At 39.8% G+C, this 13,434-nt stretch overlaps 1 protein-coding gene across 1 annotated transcript in view; it reads right to left on the reverse strand.

Annotated features, from left to right (window-relative positions):
- Window positions 1-13: 13 nt before the first annotated feature.
- LOC144839463 (elongator complex protein 2-like) overlaps window positions 14-13,434 on the reverse strand; it is a 29,279-nt gene continuing 15,858 nt past the window's right edge. Inside the window, exons 8-17 of the mRNA XM_078694827.1 lie at window positions 7,217-7,345; window positions 6,278-6,430; window positions 4,528-4,629; window positions 4,329-4,418; window positions 3,816-3,975; window positions 3,362-3,492; window positions 2,430-2,741; window positions 1,748-1,884; window positions 1,517-1,615; window positions 14-1,124 (exon numbers count right to left, since the gene is read on the reverse strand). Coding sequence (XP_078550953.1) covers window positions 959-1,124; window positions 1,517-1,615; window positions 1,748-1,884; window positions 2,430-2,741; window positions 3,362-3,492; window positions 3,816-3,975; window positions 4,329-4,418; window positions 4,528-4,629; window positions 6,278-6,430; window positions 7,217-7,345 — 1,479 coding nt within the window. The 3' untranslated portion in view covers window positions 14-958. The remainder of the gene's footprint in view (window positions 1,125-1,516; window positions 1,616-1,747; window positions 1,885-2,429; window positions 2,742-3,361; window positions 3,493-3,815; window positions 3,976-4,328; window positions 4,419-4,527; window positions 4,630-6,277; window positions 6,431-7,216; window positions 7,346-13,434) is intronic.

Raw genomic sequence — 13,434 nt, forward strand, 5'->3', positions numbered from 1 at the left:
TCAAGAATGAAACAAACAAATTAACAAATATGGATGAACAATATATAAATATGTAACACTATAATAAACATGCACAAAACAAAATACAGTGTATAAGCATGGAGCTATAACATTTTAGTATAAGCCGCCCTGGCCTACTGATAAAGTTGAGGACATTTGCGACAATGAGAACATAACTATGAATGTTGAACTCAATTGGAAACAAACATTTCAGATTCAATATTCATGTCAGACACCATTCCAGCTCAGTTTTAAATTCAGTTTCTTCCCTGTACAATCCCGGTCATGTTGGTAACCATGTATATGGATGCGTGCAGTAACCAGTAGCAAACAAACAAACGTAAAAACGCTTATCTAAATATTAATTACCTCTTTTATTGCATTTCATTTAAGGAGACAACAAGTCATTTCAATATGACAGAGGGAGCAAAGTCTGTATTTCTTATTAAAAAACATACATTAGGTGCACTTGATTTATAATAAGCGCAGCAACTTTATTTGTGTGATATATCATAGGCGACAGACAGTTGCCTCTCCAAATACTGAATAACTCTCTGAAGACTGGAACTCTCCCAAAACTAGACTTTTCTTTTTAATTAAAAACTCTTTCCGAATTTTTGGAAGATATATTAGGCCAGCCTAAGTGTGTATTGTATTGTGAGTGTTGGCTGCATTAAATTGTAGTATTAAACATTTCGATACAACCAGATTAGCTGTGTGAATCATACACTAATAATAATATAATGGTAGAACAAAATTAAACATTTTCGACATCAGAATATCTCTGTGAAAATACTATTGTTTTGGGGTAAATATGATTTTTCAAAGTGTCAAAGGTCCTTCTGTATCAATAGCGACATACAGTTGATGGTCATGCGAATAACAGATTGTGTCGTTGGTCGTGTCAATACGTGTTTAATAAGTATTTCCAAGATCATACACTAATAATATGTTGACATCATAACCCGTCAAGATTAACATCAAATATTTTTACAGAACAGTCCCTACTACAGCTAGCAAGTTGAAGCCAGTTCTTGCTTCCATCATCGTTCAGAACCTTGTGTCCAGCTCGTCCCACCTTAGGTCTCCATCGTAAGCGTTTGACAGTAAGTGAATGGCACAAGCTGCATAAGTAATTAATTACATATGTTTAAAAAAAGTGAATGAAATGTAATGTTTTTAAAAGTAAGAGCAATAAAGATGGATGTGTGGTGTTAAGTTTAAAGAAAGAGTGAACAAGCGATCTCATTTAATAAAACATTTAGATCAGGGCACAATTGTAGAATAGTAAGAGGAATGCTTGGGAATGAAATGGAAAACTTTTCAAATATAATAGAGAGATAGTGGTGGTTAGTAATGACTTTTAATGGCAAACAAATTAACTTGAAAGTGGTATTAGTGAGTGCATAAAATTGAGGGAAAACTTATTGCATTAAATTTATATATGCATTATATATAAGAATTAAATAGTATTATAAAAATTGTTTAGTATGGTTAATGAAATTTATTAGATTACCTTTGGTTGAAATCCAAGCAGAGTGTCCATTCCATTGTTTTCAGATGCCATTTGTACAGTTTTATTAATCCCAATTCAGTACCAATACTTAATATATAACTGAATTAAAAATAGAAAGAAAATAAATATTATAACTAAATAGAATCATCATTAGTATTTATCAGTCAATAATTATTTTATTTCAGAATACATTTGATCAAATATTTAAATAGCAACAAATAGCCACAATACCTTCCATCTTGAGCAAAGACAGGGGCAAATGCAACGGCAGTAGCTGAATCCTTGATGTCAAGAGGTACAGAACATGCTTTATAGTCACCAAGGCAACTTTCAGTTGTAGGAGGAGGGCCTTTTCCCCATACTATTACCTTTATAAAATACAATATAAAATACTCTTTTTCAGAAGTGTTGTGTCTTTTTTGCAAGCCAGCTCATTGGCTGATTGGTTAGTACTTTAGCTTTCAGACTGGTGGATTTTTTAGTTAGAGATTATTTTAGGGTAAAGTTTGATACTGTATCCTATAACACAGGGTGTGTGGCGCAGTGTGTTGGACGTTGGAAAACTGATCATGAAATCATGGGTTCGAATCTAACGCTCGTCACATTGCTTGTATTCATGAGCAAGACACGTGACTTTACTTACGTTTGGCTCTCTCCACTCAGTTGTACAAATGGGTACCTAGCTAGGTCACTACACAACTTTGCGCTGATTACTAGCTGCATTATGTGAGTATGTTTCCATACGTATTTGATCCAAAAATGACTTGGTTAATAATATTATGTATGGCGCTTAGAGGTTTCACAAATATATTTATTTGAGATTTTGGATTTATAAATCCAGGATATTATTATTATTAATAATATTCAAATAAAAATAAAGCATGACCTTAATAAATACAAATTCATTTCATACCTTCTTATCTCTTGAAGCAGTAACAAAAAATAGGTCATCATGTGACCAGGAACACGCCCAGATGATACGGCCATGTATCATTGTCTTTTTATCTGTAAATGCAATCCTACTGTACAATGGGCCATCTTGTGGGGAATCTTGGTTACGCTTGAACAGTGACCACGTTCTGTCACGTGATACAGATAGCAAGAGGTTGCCATTGTGAGAGAAAGCAAGCTGTGTAATAGTTAATGAATGTGAGTGGAGTTGGCACTGTTTCTTCCATGTAGAGGTATCCCATAATATGATAGCAGCATGTTCAGGTCTTGTAGCCTGAATTAGTAAATGCATGGAGATAATACAAATTCAGATCAAAACATCTTTATTAAACGACAGTTATAAACATACATACATGTTTCAGGAAACACTTCTGTCTTCAGTGGGAAGTTATATTACATGGTGCGTTTATTTTTAAACATTATAAACATTTGCAACGGTATTTAAATGAAGTTATTCATAAATGAATATTTATTCAAAAACGTTATAGTGTAGTAAGCTGCTATGAAAATTAATTGAAAAGAGATTCATGCTCATAAGAACATAAATACTTAAATTTATGAGTATTTATTTAATCCCAATTCCTGATCTAGTTATACATGTGTTGGGCCCAAAAGCCCAGTCTGAACATATTAGGTTGGCAGATTAGAGGCTATTAGCTGGTAGTACTTCCATTGCCACCTCAACCTTTTCTAGAGGACTTTTTGGCCATAATCTGCCCAGCTATATAGTATACAGGCTAGCTGATTATCAGTTAGAAACAACATCATAAATCTCCCCTTTTTCAACTACTCATAATGTATCTTCCTATGTAATTTCCTGAACCCTGAACTACATTGTGCCATTTAGGCCTGGAATTAGTTTTAAACCAGCAATTGTAAAAAAAAATATTTTACCTTGCAGGCAGAAGCCACCAATGTCCCTGCTGGATGGCTGGCTAGACAGAATATTTCAAATCCATGTCCATACAGCTTTTGTGTTTCAGGCCAGAGGCTATTTTGCAGTAGATGTTCCTCAGTTGGAGGTTCTAGAAATATAGAAATATGTTTAAAGTCTAAAATACCACAATTCAAACATTTTTATTGCAAAATAAGCGAGTATAAATTAATATCATCATAATAATAATATTTTCCCAGTATCATAGGAATATTTGGTAATACAACATCTAATTTGTATCACATGTAGTGCCTCTATCATGTAGGGTTAGGTTAAAGGTTAATGTCATAAATCATAATAAATGATCTTAGTTGATACATGTGAAAAACATACAGTATTACCAAATATTCCTATAATACTGGAGAAAACTAAGGACCAAGAAGGGAAGGAAAATTATATAATAAATTAACTCACTCTTTAAGTTGACAGATGAGAAGTATATCTCTGTATACAGCTCACTGGGATGGTTAATTTCTCTGTCTGATTCTGGTGCCGTGGATTCACCTTTGTATACAGCCTTGTTAGAAAGACCAAGAGCAGGAACGCTGGCACCCATTGGAGCATTTGTAGCAGACTATAAAAGACAACAAGATTAAAGGCTAAAAATATACCGTCATAAAAAATTTCAAAAATAACGTAAAATGCAGGGCCCCAATGGAAACCAGTTTTTAACTGTTTGGGCTACCTGGGTAAATAAATGTAATAACTAAATAAATATAAATAAATAAAGGAACATGCCAATTTTACACTCATTGTAATGGATATAACCGTTAAAAAAATTTAAAACATCATTATATTTAGGCTTCTTAGTGGCAAATCTACTGGTTTTAGACTGTTCACAACACGATATGAATGTATATGCTTTGAAACTATTGGGAGTTCAAAATATTTTGTTTACACACTGTATTATATTTATAACGAATTTACCTTTTCAAATTCATCTGCTGAAAGCTCAATCTTTGATAAATGTGAGAAATTCCTTAGAAAATTCATTGGTGCATCAAATACACGAACAACCTTAAAAAATTAGAAATAAAGCTACATTTTCCAAAAACTATGCATTACGTAGCAGACCTCCCAATTTATTAATCGCAGGAGTTTCCTAATAATGTGTTGCTTTGCTTACTTTCTCATCAGCACCCGATACAAATCTATTGCTAGAAACCATTGACAAACACTGCATATCGTAGCCATGTACTTGAGGGCGTGCTAACTCATGCCAACTGATCTGAGATAAGAAGACAAATGCAAGTGAAAAGACTGTACATATTATATTTTCAGATCTTAGATATGGCTATACATACATACATTATGGTAGGTAATGTACAGTATATGTAGCACAGTATTGGTCTAGATTTTGACTATTACAGGAAATCGACAATTTACCTATGCAGTCTAAACAGGTCATGCTAATCTTTACCTGGCTCAGCCCGGTATCACAAGGTAGAGGGTATCGCCTGGTAGGGATTTATGATATAAATGATGTCAAGTACATGTTATTAAGATGCTTTAAGGCCCATTTACACTAGGACGATAACGATTGACGATAAATAGATAAGCATGCATTTTTCTTACATTAAACAAAAGACATTAGAAAGGTTTTCGTTCTAGAGCTATAGGATAATCATTTATGCTGTCTTTGATAAAAATGATATTTTTTAAAACTCAACCAAATGTTGTCATGATTAATAAAAACTATAAAATCGTTGTATTGTCACGATATTATTGGGTATAAAAACTTAGATTTCTTTTGTTTTATAATGATAAGTACATGCTTATCTATTTATCGTCGATCGTTATCGTTTTAGTGTAAATGGGCCATTAGTTGTAAATTTAACTTATATATATATATTTTTCTTTCCAGAAACAAGTTAAAATCAGTTCAAATATTGTTAAACATTTCATTCGTCACAACGTGTCAACAAAACATCACTTATCACAGAGGGCGGTCATGAGTTTTGGAAAAAACAACATATTTTGACAATTTGTTATATTATTTAAAAAAAATTAAATTAATTAAATATCACAATAACATTAAATATTATGTTAGCATGTACTTGATAACATTTTATCTCATAAAACCCTACCGGGTGATACCGGGTGAAGATTAGCATGACATCTCTAAACTACATAATTAATAAACACACTACATTGTGTATCTAGCTTGTTTATTTAAAAATATTTACCTTCAAAATCTAAAAGATATATGTTTCATGTATTGCATGACTAATAGTCAGTCAATTGTGTGTAACAATGTAACTGAAAAAATAAACATGGGCAATATACACAGGTGAGCGGTAATGGTAACCGGTAATAGTAACCGGAAAACAAATATATAGAGTCTATGTTATTTCTTATGAACATTTACACAAAACGCTGGAGCGGCCGGGCGGTTCAGATCAGGATGGATACAGATTTTATGTGGGACAAGTATTTTACTTACCGATACTGCTCATGTGTGCAAATTGGCCTTAATATGTGTAGCGTTGCAATTATTAGAAAAATCAAATGTTAATCAGTGCAATCTAATTTGTATTGTAGCAGATTTTAAATCTCTTATTTGTATTTATTGGATAGTTTTTTTTCTCTTTTATTGGGATCACCCACTTTTATTTCTTGGATAAAAAATCCATATTTTTATAAAACATCAATAATTAATACAGTGGAATACTGTTTAATATGAACGGTAAAATATATAAAAATAATAAAATAAACGATACATTATCTTATACATCAATTATAACTTTATATAGTAAATTTATACTTTATCTTTATATTTTATTTTCTTCATCTTTTATGGGATATATTTAATTTTCTATAGTTATCTAACATTACGTATTTAAAGTGTGTCATACATAAAAACAAAAATAACTTACTAAATTATCTTGTACCCATGGTGCATGTAATCTAGTAGTCTGGTCTGAACCAACACTCAGTAAAAAGTTTCCATTCTGAGAATCCCAATCAAGATCTTCAACTGACCCAAAATGACCACTAACAACCACACCTGGTGACCATTTATTATCACACTATGGGAAAAAAAGTATTCATTTTTATTATCTATATATTAATGCTACTAAATTATTCGTGTAATTTTACGTATCTCCTCCGAAACCACTGAATGGTAAGTGCTCATATGTGGCACACTGATGTTTCTTGATGGGTCGAACATGATAGGCTATATCACTTTTCTGCATTTTAAGGATAAAAACTAAAAAATTAACAGTAATTTGACATTACGTCACTATGCAACCTCCTTGATTGTGTACCGCCATGGCCGGATCTACAAATACCATGCCAACCCGCCAAATAAAAACAGTCTTTAGTCTCGGCAGCCGGCCAACCATATTGACTGATCGTGTCGTTGAAGTTTGAATTAATTACACCTATCCTTTGAACAGAATGAATTTTGTAAATCACGGCTAGCTCAGTGAGTAAAACGTCGTGGCCATTGATATAAATGCTTAGTACGTGCTTAGTGTAGTTTAATTCCACAAAATGTGTAAAAGTGTAAATAATAAGTATCACCACTTCAAGTAAAAATAATATAAGACCACAATTAAATTATAAAAGTGACAACTCAACCACACAAAAAAAACAAAATGGCAAAAACCATTAAAAAAATGTAAATGACTAAAAAGAAAGACAAACAAAAAAAAACAAATCCAAATGGTTTGGTTGATATATTGTTGAAAAAAAACCAAATTATCACCACAATTACAGAAAACAGAAAAGTGTTTAGGTAGTGTTTCCACAGCAACATCCACTTTTTTATTCTATCATGTCACTCAGTCATCCATCACTGGTTTACTTACTTCTAAACCTTCCTTGTGCCAAAGATGGAATGCTCCTTGGAATCCATGCCCTAGTATTGCATCACCACTAGGACTAAACTGGCATCCATACAGGCCTAGAGTATTCCCTCCAACCTCACCAACACGTACCTGTACACAAAGCAGTGTACAAAAAAATATGAAAGGAAACATTTTTATTATCCACATTCAACAGCAAGTACAGTAAGTTGCCCATTAAACAGGGTGAATAAACTAAACTAAGTCTCACTTGGGAGTGGAATATGGCAAAATTACAACCCTGGTACTGTAGTGAAATACCCCTCCGTAAAATGGTCCAGTCCACCGAGTGACCCGAGGTCATGTATGTCGTCCTGAGGAGACCAGCGCTCTCTTGAGATTTGGACGATATAGAATACACACCGTGTTCAATATCAAGACATACATAGCATACTGTATACTATACTATACATACTATTGGCAATTGTTGGGCAATGAACTCCCAAGAGACCAGCCCACAACGACAGGTAAGCCACACTACTTTCTGCTAGTTTGGTTATATTCTCGGCCGTTTTACAACATTGGCGCTGCGAGCAAAAACGTAATCGATTTCCTGAGACACCTGTGGGCGGATTCCGTACATTCCATTGATCTCATTTGCATATCGTTTTGTGTTTAGCAACTGTGATACATTTTAATTACTATTGTTTTTTAGAAATAGACTTTATTTTAAAGCTTGTTTTATTATGATATATTTTACCACTACATTTTACGTATACTCTTTGTACATTGGGATACATTTCTGTGTGTGTAAAATAGGTATAATCACCGTAGTCAATATACAATTTGAATCCCTATTGATATAACACTCTGATTTACTTTAAATTATTATTATTATTATAGTGTATTTAATTAAATAAATAATATGCCTCCAAAAGCTAGACTTATTTCTATAAATTTCTGTGACGTTACAGACCTACTCCTGGTGCCTGGTATAGGTGCTGCACGTGCCCAGAAATTGATAGATTGGAGAGGCCGTTATGGGAATATCACCCCGGGGACTCCACGATTCACCGTGAGCCTCGGGGAGATGAACGGGACTTACTTCCCTGCCAGCCCGGGACCGGGACACGAATTGAGACCACCTACACTTTCGGAGGTTCCACTACGTTCCGAGGTTGGGGAAGGACGCCCTCTTTACGATGGCAATGGTTCAACATCTAACCCGTTTTTATGTAGCCCGGAGGGAGTTGTCCCATCCAATACGCCCGGTCAATACTCCTATGTAGATTCTTGGGGGGAACCAGAATATCGGGACACCCCTCCTACACTTTCATCTCACGGTACACAGGTAACATCTACTGTTAGTCCTGGAATTACGCCAGTGTATTCCAGGGCCCAGGCTACTCTTCAGGCTGAACAGTCTAATATGGGGGGTAACACTCCCGTGGTTACTGCTAGCACCACATCAGCGTATACCCGGCCGCACACTCCCGTCTCTCATAGGTCCCAATACTATAACAGAGGGGGTGTCACAAGTGATTTAATTTTTGTTCCATTGTACCGTATGAGGGGGTCATTCATGCGTAGCGGCCTCTTATTGGATGATGGGTTGGTATATAAAGTGTGTGCGGGGGTCACCCACCAGCAAGGCGGTCATCTAGAGAGGTACCTCAGAGACGCCATGTTGACTGGGCTTATGAAAACAATGACCGTACGTATTACGACGGCAGCGAGAGTGAGGGGGAATATACCCAACCATCATTTCACACCGAACACGATGAATTCTTAGCGTCTTTTAGAGAGTTCTTATGAACCACCAAGCGCAGGGCCCCTAGACGACAACAACCACATTTTAGGTCAAAGGACATTCCTAAAAATCTGTCGTTTAGCGGGAGGGACAATTGGGTTTTATTTAAGCAGCGTTTCCTCAACTATGCTGACGAATATGGCCTCAGTGATAGGGGAATGCGCGATGCTTTTCAATGGTGCGTTACAGGTATTGCGGCAGATTAATTCATTAACCTAACTCATATGAACTGAGATTTATCTTTCAGGCATATTATAGGAGCTTTCGACGAGCGCTTCAAGGCTGAGGAATTACCTGAGGTCTTGCAAGTGAAGTTGGAGGCGGCCAGTCAAGAGGAAGGTGGATCAATTGAGGATTGGAGCGACCGAGTACTCACCCTAACGAGGAAAGCTTTCCGTGAACTTCCTAAAGACTGGATTCATCGGAGAGCAGTCGTGAAATTCTGCGTGGGTTGTCTCGATGCCGAGGCCGGTCAGTATATCCTACACCAGAACCATACTACTTTGGTGAGAGCACTGGCAGCCTACGAAAAATACATTGGCTATAGGGAACTTTGCATTCGGGGAAGGAAGGGGCGACCAAGAGAGCAGGTGAGGCTGCATGTACGTTTCGCAGCCGTGCCTGACCAACGACATCACAGGTCGCCACCCTCATATGCAATAGAATCTTCTGAAAGTGGGGAGGAGGTAGAGGTCCGACAGGTTGGTAAGTTTGGAAAGGGTTGGACTCGCCCCGCGAGCCCCGAGAAACCGGTCTTCCCTGGGCCTGTGGATAGGAAGGATCAACACGATCGCAAGATTCCTCCACGGGCGACTCCACCCTGCACCGAGACCAGGATGGAAGCGGTCGAACGACAAGTGGGGCAACTGAACACGAACGTCGACCAGTTGACGACCAACGTCGGCCATTTGATGACCAGGTTCGACAGTCTATTAACGGCCTTGCATCCAACACCTACATCACCGGGTAGACGGTACTCAACCTCGCCCCCGAGAGTGTGTTTTGAGTGTCGAGAGCCAGGTCATTTCAGGAAGGACTGTCCTAAGTTAGCCCGACAAGTTCGACAAATTGAGTCGGAAGGTGACCAGTCGTCAAACTAGACCAGGTTGGAAGCGCAGCCCAGCTTCCCAACCTGTCACCTCGTCCGGGCTCAGGTCTTGTGAAAGGTAACAAAAGTAAATATAATGGTAATAATAATCATGGTAAAAATAATAATAGTAATGTCAATAACCGTGATAATAGTGATAACAATAATAGAAATATTAGTCACAATAACACGGATCAAGATAATACTAATAATTCTTTCATTATTATGAGTAATTTTTCAGAGACGACGCTGCAACCAGACCTGCTTCCAGGTAGCGAAGATCCACCCGTGGACACTACTTCGACGACCAACGAACCGTTGGAACCTCAGGGTGCTGCGGGGTGAACTCAGCCAGTGGAAGCAGCGGACGAAACTGAAAGACCAATCGTTATCAACAGAGTACGATCCAACCGAGCCTTATACACCACAGTCTACGTAAATCAGACTGAAGTAACAGCTGTTGTGGACACGGCTGCGGACCGGACAATACTCTCAGATAACGTATATTCTCGTTTGGTTCCTAAACCACCTATTGTGGCCAAGCTTAACTTTACCCTAGCGGGTAGAGGGACATCGATGCCCGGTTACAAGGTGGGACCTATTCATTTTAGGCTAGGGTCGGAATCCTACACTAAATTTTTCTATGTAGCACCGATTCACGACTGCTCTCCGATGAATCCAGTCTTTAGGAAGTTCACGGAAAGCTTTCCTCGTTAAGGTAAGTACCCGGTCGCTCCAATCCTCAATTGATTCACCTTCCTGTTAGGAATGCTAACCTTAAACTAAAACCCAAAAAGTGTGTTTTTTTTCAGAGAAAGGTAGAGTCTCTTGGACGTGTCGTCGGTGACAACTCCCTAACAGTTTCCGACACGGATGTAGAAGCCGTCCAGAACTGGCCTACGCCAACCAACCTGCGAGAAGTACAACAGTTTCTTGGTCTGGCTAACTATCACCGAGAATTCATCAACTCCTTCGTCAACCTGGCTGTCCCGTTGTACCGTCTGACTGAGAAGGGGGTCCAATTTGTGTGGGGAGAGGACCAGCAGATCGCTTTCGAATCTCTCAAGAACGCATTGGTTCAACCTCCTGTCCTGACGTTGCCAAACATCCGGGATGAATTCATACTAGATGTGGACGAATCAGACCACGCATCTACTGCGGATGCAAGAGGGTAAGGAACGAGTAATCGCCTACGCTAGCATCCGGCTCACCGCCGAACAACGCAACTACTGCACAACCCGTAAGGAGTTGCTGGCCATTGTGTATATGATCAGGCACTTCCGCCACTACCTGCTGGGCCAGCCTTTCCGGGTAAGAACCGACCACAGCAGTCTAACTTGGCTCCTTAATTTCAAGGGTCCCCAAGGACAACTAGCTCGTTGGATGGAGGAGCTCAGCCAGTACACCATGGTAGTCGAGCATCGGCAGGGTAGATTACACACCAATGCTGACGCACTTTCCCGTCTTGGGGGATGAGAGCGCGGCGCCATCACTCCGGACGACCTGCCCTGTGAAGGTTGTACCTACTACCGTAGGACACACACAAAATGGGCACGGTTCCGGGAGGATGTCGACGTCATACCCATCTCCCAGATTTGACAGGCGAATAGAGGAGTGGGTAGTGAGGGGTTTGTGTGGGACCCGGTTGGCCGAGCGACCTTGGAAGTAACCCGGGCCCCCAATGGATTAACTAATATTTGTATTTTACAGGATGGAGATATGGTCACATCGATTCAGCCGGAGACACCGACCGCCCGATGTTGGGGGTACTCTGTCAGCGAACTCCAGGACCAACAACGCAAGGATGCTGATCTCCAGCCTATCCTGCGGTGGTTGGAGCGCAAAGACGACCCCTCAACTAATGAGCTGTTCCTTTTCAGCCCGAGCACAAAGTTCTTTTGGTTGAATCGACCGTCTTCATCTGTCCGACGACGGCATTCTGTTCCTGAAACACAAAACGTCTGGCGAGCGCCTTTTGGTACTGCCAAGGAACTTGCAGCTAGTCGCCTTGCGACTACACCACGACCTCCCTTCGGCCGGACACCAAGGCATCGCCCGAACCTGTTTGCGTCTTAAGGAAAAGTTCTTTTGGTATGGTATGTCCAGGGATATCGAAAGGTATGTAGCCAACTGTGAAGTGTGTAGCCGCAATAAGAAAACCGGCCGTAAAGCCCGGTACCCTTTAACAAACATTCATGCAGGTACACCCATGGAACGGGTACATATCGAATTCCTTGGGCCCTTGCCTAAAACCAACATGGGCAATGTATACATTCTCATGATGGTGGACCAATTCACTAAATGGGTTGAAGCTAGCCCACTTCCTTGTCAGACAGCGGTGACGGCCCGAGCCGTGGTAGGGAATTTCTTCTCCCGGTTCGGTATGCCTTTGGAACTCCACTCTGATCAGGGGAGTAATTTTGAAAGTGAATTATTTAGTTCTTTATGTTAAGTTTTACGTGCCCTGTCGGTCGAGTAGCAGGAGGAAACCTGGCGACGGCTACTCGCATCTGAACCTACCCCAGCACCAACGGCGGAGGTCAGCGGAGACACGACCGGTGTAGATACTGCCCTCAAGTCAACGCCGGAACCACCACCATCACTCCCAACATGCTGATGCTCGGACGAGAGATCAACCTTCCTGCCGATCTCATGTTTACAGCTAGCGACCCTCCAACTGCACGGGCACCCGATAGCTACGTGGCCGCTCTTACACAGTCAACAACAGTCAGCGACGCATGAAGAGAGACTACGACTTCCGTGTCCTCTCACGCCCCTACAACCGTGGGGATAAGGTATATGTGCTAGATAATAGCCAACCGAAGGGTAAATGCAAGAAGCTGTGTCCTCCTTGGAAGGGACCCGGCATCATCATCCAAGTTATCTCTCCGGGACTGTTCCGGGTCAAGCTGAGGAACAAAGTGATGGGTTTGAACCACGACAAGCTCAAGCCCTGTCACGACCGGCAGCTCCCTGGGTGGATAACTAACTATCATGTATCTCTTTCAGATCCGAGCGATGAGAACGTCGACGATACGCCTGGAACGCTATACTGTTCCTGCCAGAAACCCTGAGCTGGGTCATTCATGATTCAGTGCGACTACTGCGACGTTTGGTACCATGGCGCCTGCGTGAATGTCTCACCTTTAGACGCTCTGAACATCGACCGCTACAAATGCGCTAACTGCAGAGACTGAGAAGTCCAAGCTGAAGCGATTGTAGGGTACCGTTATTTAATTATCTTGTGTTTTTGTATCTCCATAGGTTGATTTCGGCGCAACAGACATCCGTTTAACACAACGGCAAGTCGATGGACGGTGGCGTGCCCTGTCGGTCGAGTAGCAG

The sequence above is a fragment of the Antedon bifida genome, chromosome 4, assembly GCF_963402885.1.
Source record: "Antedon bifida chromosome 4, ecAntBifi1.1, whole genome shotgun sequence".
In the NCBI taxonomy this organism is placed as follows: domain Eukaryota; kingdom Metazoa; phylum Echinodermata; class Crinoidea; order Comatulida; family Antedonidae; genus Antedon; species Antedon bifida.